Source organism: Pan paniscus, chromosome 16 (assembly GCF_029289425.2).
Source record: "Pan paniscus chromosome 16, NHGRI_mPanPan1-v2.0_pri, whole genome shotgun sequence".
NCBI classification, from domain to species: Eukaryota; Metazoa; Chordata; class Mammalia; order Primates; family Hominidae; genus Pan; species Pan paniscus.
The window spans coordinates 67,305,823-67,328,469 of NC_073265.2; the positions used below are offsets into that span (position 1 = coordinate 67,305,823).

At 52.1% G+C, this 22,647-nt stretch overlaps 2 protein-coding genes across 3 annotated transcripts in view; one reads left to right on the forward strand and one right to left on the reverse strand.

Moving 5' to 3' along the window:
- SH2D7 (SH2 domain containing 7) lies at nucleotides 1–12,825 on the forward strand. Its single transcript, XM_034939230.3, has 6 exons — nucleotides 1–704; nucleotides 2,058–2,147; nucleotides 5,842–6,007; nucleotides 6,297–6,509; nucleotides 8,822–9,481; nucleotides 11,386–12,825. Exons 1-6 carry the CDS (start codon nucleotides 529–531, stop codon nucleotides 11,434–11,436), a joined length of 1,356 nt encoding a protein of 451 aa, XP_034795121.3. The 5' UTR covers nucleotides 1–528; the 3' UTR covers nucleotides 11,437–12,825.
- CIB2 (calcium and integrin binding family member 2) overlaps nucleotides 12,578–22,647 on the reverse strand; it is a 26,621-nt gene continuing 16,551 nt past the window's right edge. For both annotated transcript variants that reach the window (XM_003813802.6, XM_008966415.4), the window contains 4 exons: nucleotides 19,055–19,166; nucleotides 17,143–17,290; nucleotides 13,666–13,861; nucleotides 12,578–13,253 (listed from right to left, as the gene is read on the reverse strand). In XM_003813802.6, the coding sequence (XP_003813850.1) occupies nucleotides 13,232–13,253; nucleotides 13,666–13,861; nucleotides 17,143–17,290; nucleotides 19,055–19,166 (478 nt within the window). In that variant the 3' untranslated portion in view covers nucleotides 12,578–13,231. The remainder of the gene's footprint in view (nucleotides 13,254–13,665; nucleotides 13,862–17,142; nucleotides 17,291–19,054; nucleotides 19,167–22,647) is intronic.

A 22,647-nucleotide genomic window follows, 5' to 3' on the forward strand; every position in this document is an offset into this window, starting at 1 on the left:
TTCACTGCTTTATTCCCAGGGCCCAGATTTACATGGCACACAGTAAGGACTCAATAAATCTTGAGTGGATGGAAGACTTAGTTAGCACAGAACTTCTCCATCAAAATAAAAATAGCCTCCATGAAGGAAGGATACCTAGAATTTAAATCCACTGCTTTGCTCCCAGGGGCAGTGCTGTGGACTTTTGCCAGGGTCTGATCTTTAGTTGTGACAAAGACCGGAGGTTGTGGGGAACAGGGCCAAACCCAGTGAGGTAGCTTATCTGCTGGCCAGGAAGCCACGGAGGGCCTTCCCTACCCCTCTCAGGCTGCTACGGTGATTGTTCCCCCATGTCTGCAGCCAGCCAAGGTGCCCCACCCCAAAGCATCAGAGGAGAGAACCAGCCACCAGCCCAGAGGTGACAATAGGGCTGCTGTGTGCTATGGGCCCTTGGGTAGGGCACGGGTTCAGGCAAATGAGCCAGAGCACACGCAGATATAGAGGCATGTGCACTGGCTGCGCTCTGCTTCTACTCCGGTGCCTGCCAGCATGGAGGACAGCCTAAAGCAGCTCAGCCTGGGGAGAGATCCTGAGGGGGCAGGGGACAGCCAGGCCCTGGCTGAGCTCCAGGAGCTTACCCTGAAGTGGTTCATGGAGACACAGGCCCCCTTCATTCTGCAGAACGGTGCCCTGCCTCCCTGGTTTCATGGATTCATCACCCGCAAGTAAGGCTGCTTCTACACACAGGTCCCTCATAGCCCACAGCCCCTTGGGGCTGAGAAAATGGTCTGGGAACTCTGGATCAGATTGGTTCCCATCCTTTCCCTGGGCTAGGCAGGGGCCCTTGGAGGCAGGGGGCAGGGGAACAGACTGAGGAGCGCCACATCCTCTGGTGGTGGCTTCTGTAGGCAGAGTCGGGGAGGGCAACGGCCTCTACTTTAGTACAAGTTGAGGATGGCTGGGGCTGCCAGGCTGCCAGAGGACAAAAAGAGGGCCAGGCCCTGACTTGAGGTTGAGTAACTAGGGGACCATATCTTTTATCATCCAAACCGGAACACTATTAGTAACTAAGCTAGGAGAACCGTCATAAATGGGGCCATCCCAGGCAAACCTGGACGCATGGTTATCCTAGGTATAAAGGCCAAGATACAGGTTTGGCTTTCTATTTGGGCTGGGTCTCCAAGCAGCCAAAACACCTGATGAAGGAATGACAAATCCAGCCAGTCCTTAGGTCCTGGCACAGCACCTGCACAGAGCCAGGGCCAGCTTTATGGGCACTGACTCGTGCAGCAGCACAGGGTCAAAAGGGCTGCACATTTGGTTTAATGCTCTGCTGTCACTGTCTGGAAACTCTAAATCATTTTGAACCAGGGGCCCCATGTTTTCATTTAGCACCTGGCCCTGCAAATGATTTAGCTGCATAGAACAGGCGCTCGGTATTTGGTGAGTAAGTGAGTGAGGGAATACGTATCTGGTCTGTGTACTGCCAAACCACAAGACAGCTGGAACTTTTCACCATGCCTCCAAAATATTTGGCACCATGTGGAAAATCTCTGTAACTGCCTGGGATTGAAGGGGACAGGAAGAGGAATGAGTCCCTTTTAGCTGCTTCAGACACAGCAGCATCTTCTCCCTGCAGAAGCTTGTGTATAGTGCACATCCTGCAGCACTGTACACAGTGGTTCTGAGGGAGAGACTCCCCACTAAACCTCAACATCTCCAGCTGTGTGGATTTATTCTTGCTACACAACCATCCAGGTGGAGAGTGGGTGGCCAGGGTCGGCAACCAATGTGCCTGCTAGTGAGGCTGCAGTGGGGAGTTGAGGGGGTGCATATGGCTTCAGACCCTGACCCAGCCCCAGACAGTCTTGAACTTAATCATTTGGGCCCAGATAGGCCACATGCTGAGCCCTGACAGGCCACAGACCCATCCACAGGTCTGAGCGGCTCCTCTATAAAGGGTTGGAGGTCTGGAACCCAAAGGCATGGCCAGCAGGGATTCCGAGAGAGGCCTAAGTCAGGCTGCACCTGCTGCCATTAGGGCACAGACCCCAGCTAATGGCATGTCTTCTGCCCAGGCAGACGGAGCAGCTACTCAGGGACAAAGCTCTTGGTTCCTTCCTTATCCGCCTCAGTGACCGAGCCACTGGCTACATCTTGTCCTACAGGTAAGAGGGGAAGCCCTCTGGGCAAGCAAGCTCATCCTACCATAACCTAGCCTTGCAGATTAGTGCAGAGGCCCCACTGGCCCAAATTGCCTAGATTTCCCTGGGTCCTGACTCCTGAATCCCTCAATCATCCATCACATGCTCAGCAGACACTTCCTGAGCAGCACTGGCCATATGCTAGGGATGAAGACACGGCCTTCAAAGGAGGTGAGTGGGGTTCGGGGGAGGCTTCACAGAGGTGAACTTTGAGCCTAGGATAGAAGGAAGAATACAAGTTGCTAGGCAGAAAGGAGGGTGTGGTTGGGGTTTAGGAGGGTATCTCTGGTAGATGGAACGCCATGTGCAAAAATACAGAGGCATGAAAGACAAGGGTGCTGGGGGAGCTGCAGGTTGCTGGGTGCAGCAGAACACTTGGTTCCTTTGGAGGAATGCCTGGAAGGGAGGGTGGAAAAAGCTTAGAATGGCCTTGGATGCCTGGCTAAGTCTGTAGACCATGAAGGATGATCTGGTTCAATGTATTTGCATAGGTCCTTTAGGCAGCCTATGGAGAGAGGACTGGAAGTCAGAGCTGGAGGTGTGGGGGCACTGGGGACTCCTGCAATTGCCTGGATGTGAGATAATGAGGTCTAGGCTAGGGTAAGACAGTGGGGATAGAGAGAAGGAGACAAGGTAGCGAGGACAAAGGCAAAGATGGTGATGTCAGATCTTGTCCCAAGAGTAGGTCGGTCAGGACGGGGACTTCAGAGGAGGTAAGAAGGCTTCCCTAAGTAGGGAGGGAGGCCAGGGCTCCAGAGTAAACTTAAAAGGCTTCAGATTCTGATTCAAAATTGTCACATATTCAGACTGCCCCAGTTCAAACCCTTACCTTGAGCAAGTTACTTTGCTTCTCTGTTCCCCCGTTTCCTCATCTGTAAAATGGGAATATGATAGTACCTGCTTCATAGGCTTGATGAAAGTGTGCAATCAGTTGATACGTTTAAAACTGTTTAACACAATGCATAAAATGTAGTAAGGACTTTAAATAAATGTTAATCATTGTTAAAATATTTTTATTCTGTGTGCCAGACACTGTGCTAGGCATTTTGAAATATACTAACTCAGTAGTTTTCAAATGTCTTTTGAGCTTTGGGGATTTTTTTATTTTCTTTTGTTTTGTTTCTTCCCAGGTGAGATCTTAGGGAGAATACTAACTTATAAAAGAGACCAAAGTGGGACCGCCCAAAGGTATACAAATAGAAAAATTAACAGACTAGAGTCCCAAAATAGTCCCAAATGTTTGGTTACCAGATTTACAACAGAGGCATCACTGCAATTCCGTGGGGGAAAGGCTTGTTTTTTCAATAATTGGTGCAGGAGCAATTGGATATCTAAATGGAAAACAATTACTGCTACCTCATACCATACATGAAAATTAATTAATTCTAGATGGATCGTAGATCCAAGAAAGAAAAGCAAAACAATACCATTTCTAGAAGAAAACAGGAAAACATTGTCATAGGTAAATGAAAATGCCTTTGAAAATGAGAGGCCAAGATTTTTTAAACAGGACACAAAAAGCGCTAATCTTAAAAGAGTGATTAACTTGATTCCTTAAAATTAAGAATTTTTTAAAATTTATTTATTTATTTACTTATTTATTTTTTGGAGACAGAGTCTCACTCTCTCGCTCTGGCTGGAGTGCAGTGGCGCGATCTCTGCTCACTGCCACCTTTGCCTCCCGGGTTCAAGCAATTTTCCTGTCTCAGCCTCCCAACTAGCTGGGACTACAGGCACATGCCACCACACCCAGCTAATTTTTGTATTTTTAGTAGAGATGGGGTTTCACCATATTGGTCAGGCTGGTCTCAATCTCCTGACCTTGGGTGATCCACCTGCCTCAGCCTCCCAAAGTGCTGGGATTACAGGCATGAGCCACTGCACCTAGCCAAAATTAAGAATTTTTATAATTCTTATAAAAAGATAATATTAAGAGAAGAAAAAGGTCAGGGTGCAGTCTTGAAGAAGTTATCTATTAGAATACAAATATCTAACAAAGGACTCAAATCCAGAATATATAAAGAACTCCTACAAATAAATAAGCAAAAATAGATAATTCAATAAGTAAAAGCAAAAGAACTGAGCAGGCACTTTACCAAAAAGAAAAACCCAGAAGGCCCATAAGCATATGAAAACATGTTCAGCATCATTAGCTATCAGGGAAACACAAATTAAAGCCACAATGGATGGCTATAATGGAAAGACAGAATATGTGGAACAACTGGAGCTCTCATACATTGCAATAATTTTATTTTATTTTTGAGATGGAGTTTCACTCTTGTCACCCAGCTGGAGTGGAATGGCACAATCTCGGCCCACTGCAACCTCCGCCTCCAGGGTTCAAGCAATTTTCCTACCTCAGCCTCCAGAGTAGCTGGGATTACAGGCAACCACCACGACACCGGCTATTTTTTTTTTTTTAATTTTTAGTAGAGATGGGGTTTCACTACATTGATCAAGCTGGTCTTGAACTCCTGACCTCAAGTGATTTGCCTGCCTCGGCCCCTCAAAGTGCTGGGATTACAGGCATGAGCCACCGCACCTGGCGCATTGCAATAATTTTAGAAAGCAATTTGGCATGATTTACTAAAGCCAAACACAGGTGTACCCTTGACCCATCAACTCTACTCCTTGGTATATTCTCATCAGAAATGAGTACATATTCACCAAAAGATATGCACAAGAATGCTCACAGCAGCTTTATTTATAACAGCCCAAATCTGGAAACTACCTAAATGTCTATCATCAGAATAGGTACATGGTGGATTTTTCATTAACTAGAATACTACATATAAATGAGAAAAAAAAGAAACTAATTCTACTTGGACATGAATCAATCTCCAAGATATAATGTTGAGTGAAATGTGCTAGACACAAAAGAGAAGTATTATACAAGTTCTCTAATGGGCAAGACTAATCTATGCTGATAGGCGTCGGAATGGTGGCTACCTTTGGGGGGCATTGACTGGATGGGAGCGCAAGTAGGTCTTCTGGGGGCTGGAAGGGTTTTGTATCTTGACCTGAGTGGCAGTTACATGGGAGGGTTCCTATATGGAAATTCATCAAGCTGCACATTTATGATGTACACACATCACTGTGTAGAAGTTATTCTTCTAGGAAAAAGGAAGATGAAGAGGGTAGGATCTTAGGGTGGGACTTTACAGGCCGAAGAGGGAGTGGGAGCTGGAACTCCATCATTGCAGCAGGGTGGGGAGTAGGGTGAGGTTGAGTTGTACAGGTGCAGGGTTGGATCCTGGTGTTTTGTTCATTGTGGATTTTTAAAATACATTTTGATTTTCTAAAATACTGCGTTATTAGTTTTCTTTATTGAGTTTTTTGGTGCCCCTTTAAATTTCGCACCTAAGATGAGTGCCTCACTTGCCTCACTCCAGTCACAGCCGTGCCCTCCCTGACTCCACCAGAGCAGGCTTAGGTACTTCCCAGGATCCCAGGGCTCCACGGTTTGAAAACCTCTCCGTAGCTTCCTGATGAACACACCATGGCTCCAAGTGGGGTACAGTGGCCCCAGGTCAGGCAGGTCTGTTCTGGATCAAGAGCTGGGACCCCTCACCTGCACCCAGGCACAGAGCTCAGACCCTGGGCCAAGGCTGGGCTGCCTGTGACCAGCAGCCCCAGACCACAAGCACTTGTGTTGCAGGGGCAGTGATCGCTGCCGACATTTTGTCATCAACCAGCTTCGAAACCGGCGTTACATCATCTCAGGAGACACCCAGAGCCACAGCACCCTGGCTGAGCTTGTGCACCATTACCAGGAGGCACAGCTCGAGCCCTTCAAAGAGACGCTGACTGCTGCCTGCCCCCGGGTAGGCGCCCCACTTCCCCAGGGTGAGGGTGGCAGGGCAGAGAGCCCAGGCCTGGGGTATCCATCACTCAGACATACTCCTTTTCAAGCCCTCCCTATTTACTATCATCCAGGGGCACTTGGTGTGGGGTCATGATCCCTATTGGAAAAAGGGAGACTGTGGCAATGTCTTACCTGAGGTCAGAGACCTGGTGGGAATGTTGCAGTCTCTTACCAGCAGTCTCAGGCAGGCAGCTGGAGACTGGCTGGGCATGTGTGACCACATACCTGCCGTATCCGCATGCTCCCAGCCAGAGGACAATGATCTGTATGATGCCATCACCCGGGGCCTCCACCAGACCATCGTGGACCCAGAAAACCCGCCTGCCACGGCATTTCCCACAGTGGTCCCCGACAAGGCCGCCAGCCCCTGCTCTTCTCCAAAGCCCCAGGTCTCCTTCCTCCATGCACAGAAGAGCCTGGATGTGAGTCCCCGGAACCTCTCCCAGGAGGAAAGCATGGAGGTGAGGAGCATTATGGGCCACCTAGAGTCAGGGTTGCCAGACCAGGGATGTGGGTGCCATGCTCCCAGTCAGACCCTGAGGCCAGGCCAGCCACTCCCTCTGGCTGTGGAGGGTGAGCCAGGCCCAGAGGTGCGGACCCAGCTTGGAATCACCCAGGGTTCACCCGTGCCATGGCCTGCCTGTGGCCAGTTAGATTTGGTTCAAGCCTTGGCTTGGCCATTTTCTAGCGATGCGGCTTTAGGCGAGTCACATAATTTCTCTGAGCCTCAGTTTACCATGCCTGAGGTTCTTGTGAAGCTTGAATGAGAAAATGGATATGAAATGCCTGAATATCCCTTAGTAAGCTGTAGCATGGGGTGCCTGTGAGTCAATATTTTATTCTTCTCCATAGCACCCCATGAACTCAGAAAGATTTTTCTTTTCTTTTTTTTTTTTTTTGAGACAGAGTCTCGCTGCAATGCCCAGGCTGGAGTGCAATGGTGCAATCTCAGCTCACTGCAATCTCCGCCGTCTCCTGGGTTCAAGTGATTCTCTTGCCTCAGCCACCAGAGGAGCTGGGATTACAGGCACCTGCCACCACACCCGTCTAATTTTTGTATTTTTGGTAGTAACAGGGTTTCAACATATTGGCCAGGCTGGTCTTGAACTCTTGACCTCAAGTGATCTGCCCGCCTTGGCTAAAGTGCTGGGATTACAGGCATGAGCCACTGTGCCCAGCCATTTTTATTTTTATTTTTGAGACAGAGTCTCGCTCTGTTACCCAGACTAGAGGGCAGTGGCACCATCTTGGCTCACTGCAATCTCTGCATCCTGGATCCAAGTGATTTCCCCTGCCTGCGCCTCCTGAGTAGCTGGGATTACAGGTGCACGCCACCATGCCTGGCTAATTTTTTTTTTTTTTTTTTTTTTTTGTATTTTTAGTAGAGACGGGTTTTCGCCATGTTGGCCAGGCTGGACTTGAACTCTTGACTTCAGGTGATCCGCCTACCTCGGCCTCCCAAAGTGCTAGGATTACAAGCGTGAGCCACCGCGCCTGGCCGAAGGATTTTTCTTTATATCAGATCACAGCATGCCAACAGCTTCTCTTCCTATTTAGAATAAAACCTAAACACTTCACTGGGGCCCACAAGAGCCTCACCAGATGCCCTGCTACCCTCTGCTTCTTCACTGGAGGCTTCAGTGAGGACTTTTCATTGGCTTCTTTGGCCTTCTAGATCATCCTTGAACATACCAACCTTGCTCCCACCTCAGGGCCTCTGCACTGGCTCTACCATCTGCCTGCAATGCTCTTCCTACAAGATATCTCCATGGCTTACACTCTAACTGCATTCCATTCTCTTCTTAAATATCACCTCCTCAGAAAGGCCCACCTACATGACAGAAAATGTTGCCTTCCCCACCTGCCATTCTCTCTATCCCATGACCCTGCTTTGTTCTTTGTAGCACTGATCATGCCCCCACACTCCATTGTCTTGTGATATATTCACCCATCATATAGCACATCAAACCATATTGTGCTACACAGTGCAGCAGTAGGCTGCCCATCTCCCAGATTAGAATATAAACTCCCAAGAGTTAGTCTTGCTCACCAGAGTCCTTGGCACCTAGGACACTGTCTGGCACATAGTTGGTGCTCACTAAATATTTGTCAAATGAGTGATGGACTTGGAGATGGGCCATTCTGAAGGGAAATGCAGCAGTGAGTGGGTTTGGGGCCACTGAGGGACCAGTGGACCACAATGGAGGTGGGAGGAGCACAGGAAGGGAAAATTGGGTGGGAGTGCTGGTGACCCAAGGCCTTGAATGCCAAGGTAAAGTACGAGTCCTAGGCCGGGTGTGGTGGCTCACACCTGTAATCCCTGCACTTTGGGAGGCTGAGACGGGTGGATCACCTGAGGTCAGGAGTTTGAGACCAGCCTGGCCAACTTGGGGAAAACCTGTCTCTACAAAAATACAAAAATTACCTGGGCATGATAGTGGGAGCCTGTAATCCCAGCTACTCAGGAGGCTGAGGCAGGAGAATAGCTTGAACCCAAGAGGCTGAGGTTGCAATGAGCTGAGATTGCACCACTGCACTATAGCCTGGGCAACACAGCGAGACTCCATCTCAAAAAACAAACAAACAAAAAGAACAAGTCCTAGAGCATGAGCGCTGGAAGGGACCCTGAGTGTCAAGTATCCAACCCTTGCATGTACGGGCAGGAAGACTATAGCCAAGACAGGGGGCCTCGGCTTATCTGAGAGAGTTTTTACTGGAGGGCATCTTAGTGATGGGCTGCCCCTTAAGAGTTTCTCTGTCCCTGTCTCCCCAGGCTCCCATCAGAGTGTCTCCACTCCGTGAGAAGAGTTCCTCCCTTCTGGAAGAGTCTTTTGGAGGCCCCAGTGACATCATCTATGCAGACCTGAGGAGGATGAACCAGGCACGGCTAGGCTTGGGCACAGAGGGGTCCGGCAGGCATGGGCCAGTTCCAGCTGGCAGCCGGGCCTACTCCCCAGGCAGGGAGGCCCAAAGGAGACTCTCAGATGGAGAACAGAACAGGCCTGATGGCCTGGGGCCTGTCCTTTCTGGGGTAAGCCCAGACCAGGGTCCCACAGAGTCTCCCACTTCCTGGGGATGTTCTGATGCCATGGGATCCCTGGGGGCTACCTGGAGGCAGGAGTTTCCAAAGCTGAGCCAAGAGGCTCAGCCCTCCTCCCAGGGCAGCTCTGCAGATATCTATGAGTTCATCGGGACAGAAGGCCTCCTGCAAGAGGCCAGGGACACACCAGACCAAGAAGGCAGCACCTATGAGCAGATCCCAGCTTGCTGGGGTGGCCCAGCCAGGGCCCCACATCCTGGGGCCAGTCCCACATATAGCCCATGGGTCCATGGCTACAAGAGGATCTCAGGGACCCCAGAGCTCTCAGAGCCTGGGAACACCTATGAACAGATCCCAGCAACCAAGAGCAAGGAGACTGGACGGACACACAAGGTGAGCTCCATGATGGGGTGGGGCGGCTCCCAGCCCTTAGAGAGCACCTGGTGGTAGGAGACAACCTGTAGCCCCCAGGCATAGGCAGGTCAGGTCACCGCCACTGCCTGGGAGTACACAGAATTTTCCAGCCCTAACATCTACCTAGAAGTGGTGGTGGTGGTGGTGGGAGAGGCAGCTGCTAGATTTGGATGTAAGACAGGGGCTTCCAGGCCCTTCTAAGGGCATTCTCTACAGCAGATCAGGGTTCCCATCCCCTCCGTCTCAGCCTCTGCAGGGGTCTTAGCGCCTCTGGGAGCAGGAGAATGGCCCCTTTGCTCCTACTCCCTCGCCTTGTAGCTTTGGGCAAGACAAATTCCAGGACAACCAGTTAAACCTGAATTACAGATAAACAACAAATATTTTTGAGGCCAGGCATGGTGGCTCATGTCTGTAATCCTAGCCCTTTGGGAGGCTGAGGCAGGTGGATTGCTTGAGCTTGGGAGTTTGAGACCAGCCTGGGCAACATGGCAAAATCCCATCTCTATGAAAAAATACAAAAAATTGCCAGGCGTGGTGGCCTGTAGTCTCAGCTACCTGGGGGGCAGAAGCAGGAGGATGGCTTGAACCTGGGAGGTTAAAGTTGCAATGGGTCAAGATTGCACCACTGCACTCCAGCCTGGGAGACAAAGTGAGACCCTGTTTAAAAAAACAAACAAAAAACCAAACCAAAACAAAACAAAAACCATTTTAAAGTATGTCTTAAATACCACAATTATTCCTTTGTTTATCCGAAATTTAAATTTAACTGGGCATCTATATTCTTGTTTAGCAACCCCACCCAGGACCTCCATTTCCTCATCTGTAAAATGGGCTGATCCTCTGCTTGTATCCAGGGGTAGGTGCCCAGAGGATAATGCTAGACACCCTCTCCTGCTCAGAACACAGCCCAGAGAGGGCTCTTGATGAACAGAGCTATTATTCTGAGGATCTCTGGGGTGGTGGTGGTGGTAGTGGTGATGGTAGTGTTGGTGGCAGAGGCAGCTGCTAGATTTGGGTGTAAGCTGGGGGCTTCCAGGACCTTCTAAGGGCTTTCTCTGCAGCAGACCAGGGGTCCTTTCCCCTCCCTCTCAGTTTCTGCAGGGGTCTGATAAGTAAGGAAGAGAGGGGACCAGGAGTGTGGAGAGCGGTGGCCAGGAGTGGGGCTGGTCCAGGGTTCTCAGGGAGGCAGATGAACTCTCTGGAGCCCTCGGTCCCAACTACACTCTGCCTATACCCAGAGACAATAAAACCTGAGAGTCCCTTCCCCATGGGCAAGTCCTCTGATCTCAGTCAGGGACACGCGGATCTTCCTGCCTGGGCTCCTGGTGGAAAGATCTTCCCGGGAAGTGCTGACGGCTCCTCCCTCAGGGCAGGGCTGTGCCCACACACCCCATGGATAGCAGCCTTTGAGATCCTGACTCCCTGGGGACCACAGACCCGGCAGTGGAGACCCTCAGAAGCCACATCCCATGTCTGCTCTTTCCCTGCGGCTGCCCCATGTCCTCTCCCATCTCTGTGGGCCTGGGTACAGCTTCACCCCACCCTACCTCGGACACCAGTGCATCCTGAGGCCCCCAGCTGTGGGTCAGGGGAGACCAGGGCACTCCAGGGAGGTAAGGTGAGGCTCGCCACCCTTTCTACCCTCCTTCTTCCCCTTCTCTCCTTAGCCAGAAGAGGGTGAACCCTGCATCTGAAATTGGGGAGCTAAAGGTGGGATTTCGGGCACTGGGAGAGGCTTGTGGAATCAACCATCAGAATTCCAACCTGGCCTCATGTCCTAGGCTTGGGCCCCCAACCCAAGGTCAATGAGGGGTCCTCGGAGCCTGGGTCTTTCCCTCCCTGTCCAGCGACCCCAGGCCCCAGTATCTCCTCCTTCCTTGCAGCCTGACAAGCTTCGGAGGCTCTTCTTCACGTACAGGAAGCACAAATTCTGAGGGCCTGGCATCCAGCAGCCCACCAGTGGGTTTCCTGGTACCCAGGCCATGCCAGGGGTTATCGCAAAGGCCTCAGCTCACTCGAAGGCACCCTTTGGATCTTGAGACTCATCCAGCCTGCTACAGAACTAGGCTCCGAGACAGCCGAGGTGCCTGCCTGAGAGCAGGTGGAAGAGGACCTTGCAGGTGCCTGCAGCTCCTGGCTATGTCCTGCTTTCCTTGTGCCTCCCATCCATGCACAGGAGGGAATCAAGACTGGAGAGGAATGAGATTGGCCAAAGGCAGGGGTCACCACCCCCATTTCCCAGATAAGCATGCTGAGGCCCAGGCAGACTGACTGAACCTGCCTCCCACTACTGAGCACTTACCGAATGTGTGGCAGGCTGTGTGCTAGCACAGACACCTTTCTAACTGGCCAAGTGACATCATGCAATTGCTACCGAGAACAAAACCAGTTCCCCTCCTTGTGGCCCCATCAGCGAAAAGGAGGGGAGGGCCAGAAGCCACATCCTCTGCTTCAGGCCTCTTCGCTCCAGCTGTACCCTCAGGTCAGGCTGGCTCTTCCTGGAACTCTGTCCCTCAGGAAACTTCCTGTTTTGTGTGTCACTTCCCTTCCTATCCACATGTCCCCTTCTCTATAAGGGTGGACAGCTGGCTTGCTACCCCACTTCCAACAACCCCCGGGCCTGGGATGCAGAAAACAGGACTGATCATCTCCAGAGAGAACACCATACGTGCCCCTCCTCCCTGCCCTGACCCTGGGTAGAGCGGGCTCAGGTCGCATTTGTGGGAAATCTACTCTTAGTGACCACTTGGCTATGCAGCTTTTCCTGAAATATAGGCCTGTAAGAGTCCCTCCCTCCTTGGGGGTTTAAGGATTGAGACTGAAGCAACTGTCCCTGTGCCTGAGTGGTTAGCACTCCCAAATGTTAACCAGAGATACTATCAGGGAATTCATGGAAGGTTCGGGGCATGGATGTGTTTTCCTCCCGATGGCACACGCACTGAAATCAAAGTTAGTGCCTAAAGCAGGAGGCACTGCCTAATGCCGAGAGGTGAGACGCCAATGGTGGGATTTCAAGGATCAGAAGCAAAGGTACCCTCAAACATTTCCTAACATTAGCATACATGGAGAGCAAAGGGATGCAAAAGTGTTTTACTACCAGGAGTTCACAAATCTGTGGACAGCACACCAGTGAGGATTCCACGGTGTTGGGGAGGCAGGCAGGGTGGTACTCATGACCCAGAGGCAGAGACAGGAGCAAGAGCCCTTGGGCCCACTGCACCCACAGCTTCACATTGTGAAGGAGGCCGGGAGAAGGGGAACAGGCAGGGGTGGGAAGCAGCCCAACCTTGGGTTTTGGAAAAAGATTGCATAGCTCGTTAAAACCCTGACCTCTTTTTTTTTTCCGCTCTGTCCTGGGTGACCAGGGTGTCTGCCAGCACTTGGACACGTCAGACCCCACCACCTCCTGTTGGGTTATCTGCCTTTCCCTCTGGGGGGGTGGGGAGCATTTCTGGAGTAGGAAAGGACTGGGGCATGGGGCGGGGTGCGGAGGGCCTGGAGAGAGGCCATGGGTCCCGGGGCTGGACCACAGCGGGGCTGTGGGAAGGGTCCTAACCTTCACAGGCCCCCTTCCTGGTTAAGGTTTTTTTTTTGCTGAAAGGGCCACAGGATATATTTGTGGTGCAAACCCCAGAGGCTGCCACTTTCCTGGGGAGCTTGGAGGCCACACCCATGTGACTGCAGGGCAGGATGGTGGACTTCTAGGCCCCTGCAGCCTCGGCAGTGTCCTCAGATCCGGATGTGGAAAGTGCTAGAAAGAGAGAAAGGGCAAGAGAGGGTGAGAGGCCCTGGGTCAGGTAAAGGCTCCTCAGGGAAAAGCACAGCAGGCCCCAGCCCCATGCTGGACAGTGCCTCATTAGGGAACCCTGCATAGTGGATGCAAGTAATCAACACTGGGGGAAGACGGAGGAACAGCGGTGCCCAGGGAGTTCTGCCCCCACTTATCACTGAAGGGGCCCCCAGGTCTTCAACCTTCCCCCTGCAGGGGACAAAGGCCAGTCACACGTCTAGGGCAAGGGTGGCTTGAATGTGACCTCCTGCTTCCTGGCCGCACACCACTGCTCACAAATAGCGAGTGATAGGGGCCTCAGCCCCAACATCCCGGCCTGCCCTGCCCTGCCCTGCCCTGCCCTGCCCAAGCCCGGCCCCTGTAGTGGCAGCACCTGAGGAAGTCAGGGGCCTTGGCAATCATGTCCTCGAAGTCAGCAAAGCCCAGCTTGCCGTCACCGTCCAAGTCAGCCTCCTCAATGACCTTGTCGCACACAAGCACCACCTCCTCCTCATCCAGCTCTGACTTAGTGAGCCGGGCCAGCGTCAGCTCCAGGTCCTCCTTGCAGATGAAGTTGTCAGTGTTGAAGTCTGTAGGGCAGGGGTTGGACACGTTCAAGTCCGGGCTGCGTGCACCCAGGGACCCCTACACTATAGCTCTTCCTCCTAGCTGGCCCCACTACCTCCACCAGCTTCTGATGTCCCCAGAGCATCTCCATGCACACTCTTGGGATACTGGATCCCTGCCCCCAAGATGGCTTACCCACCAGGCATCGCTTAAACACCCACATCCACCACCAACAACAACCCCACAATGACTAAACCACATCCTAAAGCAGGTCAAAAGTCCAAATCTGAGGTTTCCTGAGAACTTCAGGCTTAGGCCAGATAGCCCTTCCTGGCCTTAGCCCACAGTGGACCCTGTGTTCCCTTTAGACTTCTAGAGCTAAGGAAACTAAGGCCCAAAAAGGCCATGTGATTGAATCAAGGTGGGAGAGCCACTCGGAGATGGAGCAGGGATTCTGACTGGGGCCTATGGGACTCTAAGACCCATGTTTTCTAAACTGCACCCCGTTGCCTCAGTGGTGTGTGACCAGAAGACACGGTGGGTCAGGAGACTCAAAATCAAAAGACCCTTAGAGAGGGGCCTGTGCCTGGCCTTTGTGCACACAGAGCAGGGAACATGGTTTGATTCTACCCAGCAAAAGGCACTACCACTGCCCCAAAGCACAGCAAAATGGTTCAGAGGACCGAGCCATGCCTGGCCACATCAAAGTGAACTCTCTCTTCTTACATTTTGAGCCCAACTACCAGATCTGCGCATGTGCTGTTTCTTCTGCCTGGGGTCCCTTCCCAGCAAACTCCTGGTCATCCTTCAAATTTTGGCTCACACATCACCTCCCAGTGGCGGGGCTTTCTAGCGATAAAGGTCCTCTTCCCCGCAAATGAGCTTCTGTTGCCCACTGGCAAACTCCGACATTAATGGTAGTGACAAAGACCCATCATGTGAGCATTATATGCTCTTTCTCATTTAATTTTCAAAACAAGACTATGAGGCAGGCACAATTGAATCTCCACTATACACATGAAGAAACAGAGAGGTGGCCAGGCGCGGTGGTTCACACCTGTAATCCCAGCACTTTGCGAGTCCGAGGTGGGTGGATCACGAGGCCAGGAGATTGAGACCATCCTGGCGAACACGGTGAAACCCCGTCTCTACTAAAAATACAAAAAAAAAAAAATTAGCCGGGCGTGGTGGTGGACGCCTGTAGTCCCAGCTACTCAGGAGGCTGAAGCAGGAGAATGGCATGAACCCAGGAGGCGGAGCTTGCAGTGAGCTGAGATCACACCACTGCACTCCAGCCTCGGCGACAGAGCGAGACTCTATCTCAAAAATAAAAAAAGAAACAGGGAGGTGAAAAGGAGAGGTACCTGCCTGAGGTCACATCCCGGTCATTGTTGGACCCTAGAGCCCAAGCTCTTGGGGTGACTCTGCCCTGTCTATCTCTGCAGAGGCCTGGGCACAACTCTAGGGTATGCGTCAGGGGGTATTCATCTCTGCCCATGGCATGGGACATAGCAAATCTCTGGAAAGATTTGCTGGCTGGCTGGCTGAATTCCTGTGGCCATTTAACCTGAGTAAACTGAGGCTCAGAAGTGAGATGATCCTTGTTGCAAATGAGGCCCCAGGCCTCCCCAGCGCCAGACTAGGAGGGCCCTGGCTGCCTCTCCCCACTCCACCCCCAGCCTAGAGCAGCAAGGAAGCCACAGTTCTTCCATGTGTTCCTGTGCCCACCCGGTCCATGCGATCTGCACGCCCCTGTCTTGGGCAGACAGCAGCCCGTCCCAGGAGCAATGCTATGGGGTCCAAGACCAGGCGGATGTTGGGTGGAATCTGAGAAGCTTTTTACATGAGCCATGTGGGCATAGTTTGTGGAGGGCAGACTGGCAGGTATTTTCTTTCTAATATGCAAGCAAAACGTGGGTGCACAGACAGAAACCAAAGTCCTCTGAAATAAACATGATAACTAGAAAGTGAAACGTCAGTCTGGGCATGGTGGCTCACACCTGTAATCACAGCACTTTGGGAGGCCGAGGCAGGCAGATCACCTGAGGTTGGGAGTTCGAGACCAGCCTGACCAACATGGTGAAACCCCATCTCTACTAAAATTACAAAAATTAGCCAGGCATAGTGGCGGGCACCTGTAATCTCAGCTACTCGGGAGGCTGAGGCAGGAGAATCGTTTGAACTTGGGAGGCTGAGGCAAGAGAATCGCTTGAACCCGGGAGGCTGAGGTTGCAGTGAGCCGAGATCACACGATTGCACTCCAGCCTGGGCGACAGAGTGGGACTCTGTCTCAAAAAAAAAAAAAAAGAAAGTGAAATGTCAGCCCCTGATAGGCCCTGCTGCCTTGGGATCCAGTGTCTGATCAAAGGTGCTGAGGACAGGAGCTTTGACCTTGACTCTTCAGGTCCAAGTTGGGTCCCAGCCCCTTCCTAGGCCTTAGGCATCTCAACTGAGGTCTATCTGAGGATTTGACACCAGTCCCCATGGGTCTGTCAGGCCAGCACAGGGGGTGAGCTCGTGGGTATGAAGTTTTCTCCCTGTGGCTGTGGGAGAAGCATGAGTCCTTGGCTCATGAGTGCCCGCCGCCCTCTGGTGGCTGGTGAGACAGCAGGCCTGAGGGCAGAGCTGGGCGGGGTGAATCCAGGTGGCCCTATCTCAGGCAGTATTGGGGGGGGCTCCAGAGGCCCCCCTGCAGGCCTGGCCTTACCACCATGGCCTAGGCAGCCTCTCTGGCTCCTCCATTTTACACCTCAAAGCTGCTGAGTGATCCTTCTAGAAAACAGAGCTGCCCTTCCTCACTGGAAACCTTGCAGTGGCCCTGGTGTCTGGATCACTAGGTCCAAACTCTGTGGCTGGCTCCCACAGCCTGGCCCCAGATTCTCTCCAGACTCATACCGCCCCCTGTCCCACCACCTTCCAAGTTCCTCCCATCTCCTTATCAAGCTCTGCGCTTCCCTGTGTCTGCATGGGCTGCGCCCTCTGTCAGGTCTGCCAGCCCCCTCTTCTCCAGTCCAAGCCTCTGCTAGTCCCTGCTTATAGGTCATGCCTGGGACCCCTCCCACACTAACCACCCGAACTGGGGTGGGCGAGTCCCTCCCTCCTTCGTTCTCAGGACCCTCACAGATGTCTCTCAGGGACTGATCATCTCCCTTGGCCACCCCACTGGACAGGCACTCTTCAGAGGACAGATCAGCTTCGCTGTTCTTGGTGTCCCTAGGGCAGGAGCCAGCAGTAACCAGACAGGCTGAGGGCCCCACATGTTCCCCCCCACACATTCACGACCCCCTCCTCTAGCCCTGGTTACCATAGATCTTGAAGGCATAGTTTGCCTTGAGCTCTCGGGGAGCTGACTCGCAGAGCACGGAAAACATGTCCACAAAGTCGTTGAAAGTGAGGTTCCCCTCACCATCCTCGGAAAACGCCGCCACGATCCTTTCTTTGAAGGGATTCTCCTGAAGAAAACACACACAGCAATCACTGTGGGTGCAGGATAAGCAGGAGGGCCCCGGAGCCAGACTGTGGACAGCCTGTGTGACCCTGGAGGAGTGACCGAATCCCTCTGAGCCTCGGTTTCCCCATCTGTAAAAAGGGAATAATAATAACACCTTCTCAATTGGGTTGTGATGGGATTAAATGAGCTAAAGTATGTAAGGTGTTGGTACCAGGCCCGGCATGTGTAAGAGCTCAGGAAGCATTCTATTGGGTCATGTCACATCATTAAGATGGGCACAGACAGGGACAGTGGTGCACACCTGTAGTCCCGCTATTTGGGAGACTGAGGTGGAGGAATCACTTGAGCCCAGGAGTTTGAGGCTTCAGTGAGCCATGATCGTCCCACTGCACTCCAGCCTGGGCGACAGAGCAAGACCATGTCTCCAAAAAAAAATGCTGAGCACAGCCAGTGTGTTCTCACTGGAGGCACTGCCTCATCTGAAGCAGAAGCACAGATTCGTCCTGTTACCCAGAAGAGCACACAGAGGCTCTGCCTGGATGTGTAGGGCTCTGTCCCCAGCAGAAGAAGATGACAGCCCAGGGCACTGGTGGCCCTCAGCTCAGGCCGTGTCAGGCCAGGATCGTGGGAGGTGGATGTGGGGTCAGATAACTGGACCAGTCAAGCAGCAAGAGCCATACAGCCAGTTCAGGCCCAGGCCTGCCGTCACTCTGCTCCTGTGAATTCTCCCCTAGACCACCTTGGATGCTGCCTCTCCCAGGGAGCTGTACACGGATGCCTTCCTAGATCCCCAAATCACTCATCCTGCAGCCCTTCCATCCCAACTGAGCTAGCGCTTGGCTAGCGCCATTCCGTGCCCAGCCCAGGCCAGTGCAAGAGGCTCAGAGACAGACCACTTGGGTCCTACCCATGAGTGTCTCACCCGCTCCAGCAACCCTCTGAGCCTGCTCTTGAGCCCCTTGCTGGGCCAGATGGGGTGCTGGTCCAGGGCTGAGCCTGGGGCCCATTGTCTCTCAGGACTGAGGTCACAACCAGAGTGCAGGCCCCAAGTGGATGCCATATAGCACTCTGACTCCACCTTCAAGCCACACATCCCAGGCCTGGCAAGGGGCTACTGACGAAGTCCCACTGCAATGGGGAGTTGTGCCCCAAATGCCTTCTTAATGTTGAATGCACTTTACATATTATGGATAAGGAACTCATGAAACGAAACATTCAAATATATATGGTCTGAGGATCAGCAGCATCAGTCTCACCTGGCAGCTTGCTCGAAAAGCAGAATCCTGACTCTACTCCACATGTACTGAGCCTGAATTGGCATTTGGACAAGATCCCCGGGGAGTTTAAAATTAAATTTTAACAGGTACGTTAAAGTCTGAGAAATGATGCTATGGATGACCACCATGCTGACCTCAGTGAGAAGCCACAGCCAGACAAGGGGGAGACAGAAAAGTTATCTAACAAAGCAGACACAGGTCTGCCAAGTACAGCAGGCTTGGGGCCACTTAACAAAGGGACAAGCAAATGAGCACAAGCCCATGGCCTGCAGTGGGGTGGCCACTGATGTACAGCACCCTTACAGAGCCCACATAGCTTATTTATTCAGAGTACAGATGAGGAAACTGAGGCACAGAGAGGTTCTGTGATCTGCTCAGAGCCACGCAGACACAAAGGGTAGAGCTGGGTTCAGCCCAGACCTGGGGGCCTCTGCTGCTGGTCCAGAGGCACAGATCCCCTGCTCGCCAGCAAGAGGTCCTGCACATACCCGGAGCTCTGGCATCTGGATGATGAGGCTCATGGGCACGTGGACGATGGGGCTCTTCCTGTAGTCCATTGGGACGAGGTTGGGGGCCAGCTCGTAGAATCGCGAATGCAGCCTTGGAGGAAAGCAGAGAAAAAGCGCTGGAGGGGGTGCCATCCCTAAGCCCCAGCAGCCCGGTGCTGTCCTGCCTAGGCCTCTGCCTCTGCAGAACATCCTCAGCCAGGACCAGGTGAGGGGCCAATGGGAGGCTCTCTGCTCTGCCCACAAGGTATGAAGTTGGGAGGGAGATGAGTTCTGCCCAGACCTCTGTGCTGATAACCAGGTTGTGTCCAGGCCTCCCTATTTCCACCACACCCACCCCATCAGCACCACCACCATCACTCCTTGGGCCTGCGTCCAAATCTTTTAATTTTTTCTCCTTTGGGCTCTCATAAGGGTTTTCTATGCTGAGGATACTGTGCTAAGCACTTAACACATCACCTAATTTAATCTTCCTCCACATCACTGTGCAGACAGATGCATCCTGACCCCAGTTTACTGCTCAGCAAACAGGGCTGAAGAGGTTAAGAGTGATTTGTCTAAGGCCACATAACTAGAAAGCATCAAAGGCCATAGGTTGAGCCCAAGATGGGAAATCCAAGCAGAAACCCCTTAGCCACTCTTCTCCTGAGGGTCCATCAAAGCCTGGGCCCACTTCGTGGCCCCACCACCCCAACTTAAGCCCTGAGGGTTGGGTCTCTCTGGGAGAGCTCTCAGCAGTCCTCACACCCTCAGGAAGCCCCTATGAATGGGTCACCCATAACCTCTCTAACTGGGGGCCATCGGGACCCAGCCTGCTACCCTGGTGGGCCTGGCCCTCCCTCCTCACTGATGGGTCAGGTCCCTAGCTCCTGTCCCAGCCTCCAGGAAATCAAGCCCACCTCAACAAGCTGCATGGACCCTCAAAGGTGTAAGGCATCCTGGCACTGTCTCACTTGGAAGCTCCCTTCCTCCCCGCCCCCTGCCCATTATTCAGTCTTTCTTTGCCCTATGTCCACTTGTCCAGGTCCCTGTCATCCCAGAGAATAGCCCCCCATCCCAAGACAGGTACAAATTGTATTTAGATGACATTGTGAGCTGCGTGTGGTGGCCTATGCCTGTAAACCCAGTGTTTCGGGAGGCTGAGGTGGGAGGACCACTTGAGGCCCAGAGTTTGAGACCAGCCTAGGCAACACAGCAAGACCCTGTCTCTACAAAAATGAAAAAAAAACATTAGCTGGATATCGTGGCTCAGTCATAGCTACTTGGGAGGCTGAGGCTGGAGGATCACTTGAGCTTGAGCCCAGGAGTTGGAGGCTGCAGTGAGCTATGATTGCCCCACTGCATTCCAGCCTGGGCAACAGAGCGAGACCTTGTCTCTAAAAACAAAAATTGTGTCCATTAAGTGCTGCCATGGGTGGGACAAGTGTAAGGGGCATTGACTGGGGGCTGAGGTAGGTAACCTGCCTAAAGTGATGTCCTAGGCTGCTGGCGAATGGATTAGGTATGACCCTGTATCTCCCAGGCTTGGGCCGGCCCTGCCACCCCCAAAGCCAGATCAGCCCAGGTCTCCTTTTAAGTGGCTTGACCCTGTGACACACCCCAGGCCCACCTTTATCAAGCCATTCAGCACAGCCACCCAACCTTCCTTGGGTTCTACCAGTTCTTGTGGTCCTGCTGCCTACTGTCCTTAGCAAGGCACCTGACTACTTACCCAGCTCAAACGGATAATAACACCAGCTATCATTTAGCAAGTGCTTACTCTGTGCCAGGCCCTGAACTAATCTTCTCTGTGGATTGCTTTACTCATTTTAATCCCCAAATCACCCTGAGAGGTAGATATTAGTCTCCCATTTTCAGGTAGGGAAAACTGAGGCTCAAGAATCAAGTGTCTTCCCCATCCTACACGGCCAATGAGCAGTGGGAACAGGACTTGAACCCAGGACCTCTGGACACCAACCACTTGGCTCCTCCCTGCAAGTCAAGCCCTGGTAAGCACATCATCTGCTGGTTCAGAGCCTGTCCAGGGCAAATGAACAGTAAAATGCCACATGCCCACTTTGCCAGTCGCACATCCCTATAAAAGGGTCTGAAATTACAAGGATGTGCCATGACTTGGAGACAGAGCAGGAGGGGAAAACCCCTAAACTTGTACTTTGGGTGGGAGGAGGCTCAGCAAATGCCAGGGCAGTGGGATCAAGCTGAGACTCTCCACAAGAGGGCACTCAAGGACTTTCTTTGCTCCTATTTCTTGCATAGAAGAAAACTACTTTTTTTTTTTTCTACACTGTCCCCAAATAAGGAACAATCACTTGTTTCAAAATTCATGTATCTTCTTTCTTTCTTTCTTTCTTTTTTTTGAGACGGAGTCTCGCTCTGTCGCCCAGGCTAGAGTACAGTGGCGCGATCTCAGCTCACTGCAAGCTCAGCCTCCCGGGTTCAGGCCATTCCCCTGCCTCAGCCTCCTGAGTAGCTGGGACTACAGGCGCCCGCCACAATGCCCGGCACAGTTGTTTGTACTTTTAGTAGAGATGGGGTTTCACCGTGTTAGCCAGGATGGTCTCAATCTCCTGACCTCATGATCCGCCCACCTCGGCCTCCCAAAGTGCTGGAATTACAAGGCATCTTCTTTCATAATTCATGCATCTGGTACTTTGACATATCCATTGTGCTTCCAACTGCTACATTTCCCACTTGAGCTTGACCCCACCTCACGTGTGGCGGTGTGATGTTGGAGTGTTTCTAGGGGTTGGCCTACACCTCTGAAGTTTTGTGGGATGGCTGCAGCAGGAGCATGAAGTCAGGCTGAGGTTGGAGCCCTGCCTACACCTCTCATTAGCAGTGTGGGTAAGTGGGTTAATCCACTGAAGGATAAGTTTCTCTATCAGTAAAGCAGGGGCTATTCTACTGTTCTCACCCCTGGATGTTCATAAAACCACTGGCCTTCAACTGGCAGCTTTTAGCATGCTGCCTGCCACGTCAGAGGCTCCCTGGAAGGGGTGGACTAGGGAGAGAGGCTATGGGTGCTTGGCAGGGTTGAGGAGGTATCCTCTGGGGTGGGAAGGCCAGCTTCTACCCTGGGACACAGATCTGTTCTAAAACAGTAACTAAAATCACATTGGAATTTTTCTTTAAAGAAAAATCCAAGGAGAATTTGAAAACCCAAATCACTGTGAAAGAAACTCTAAGCATTGTCAAAGAACCACATCTCTGTCACCTCTCCCCCAATAAAGGGCACTGAATTCAAGAAGAGTTATATATTAGTCCTACTGTAACATCCAGGACCAGAAACCATACTTACGCTACTTGAACTGCCCCCAAGTATGAGGCAAGAAATGTGAAAACTCTCACTTTATTTTACAAAGTTAACAAGAACCCTGATACAAGAACCTAATATGTAGCATCCAGAATGGACCAATGGCACTTGCATAGATAGATGAAAAAGTCTTATAAAATAACATACTGGGGGCCAGGCACAGTGGCTCATGACTGTAATCTAAATGTGCTTTGGGAGGCCAAAGTGAGAGAATTGCATGAGGCCAGGAGCTTGAGACCAGCCTGAGCAATGTAGTGAGACC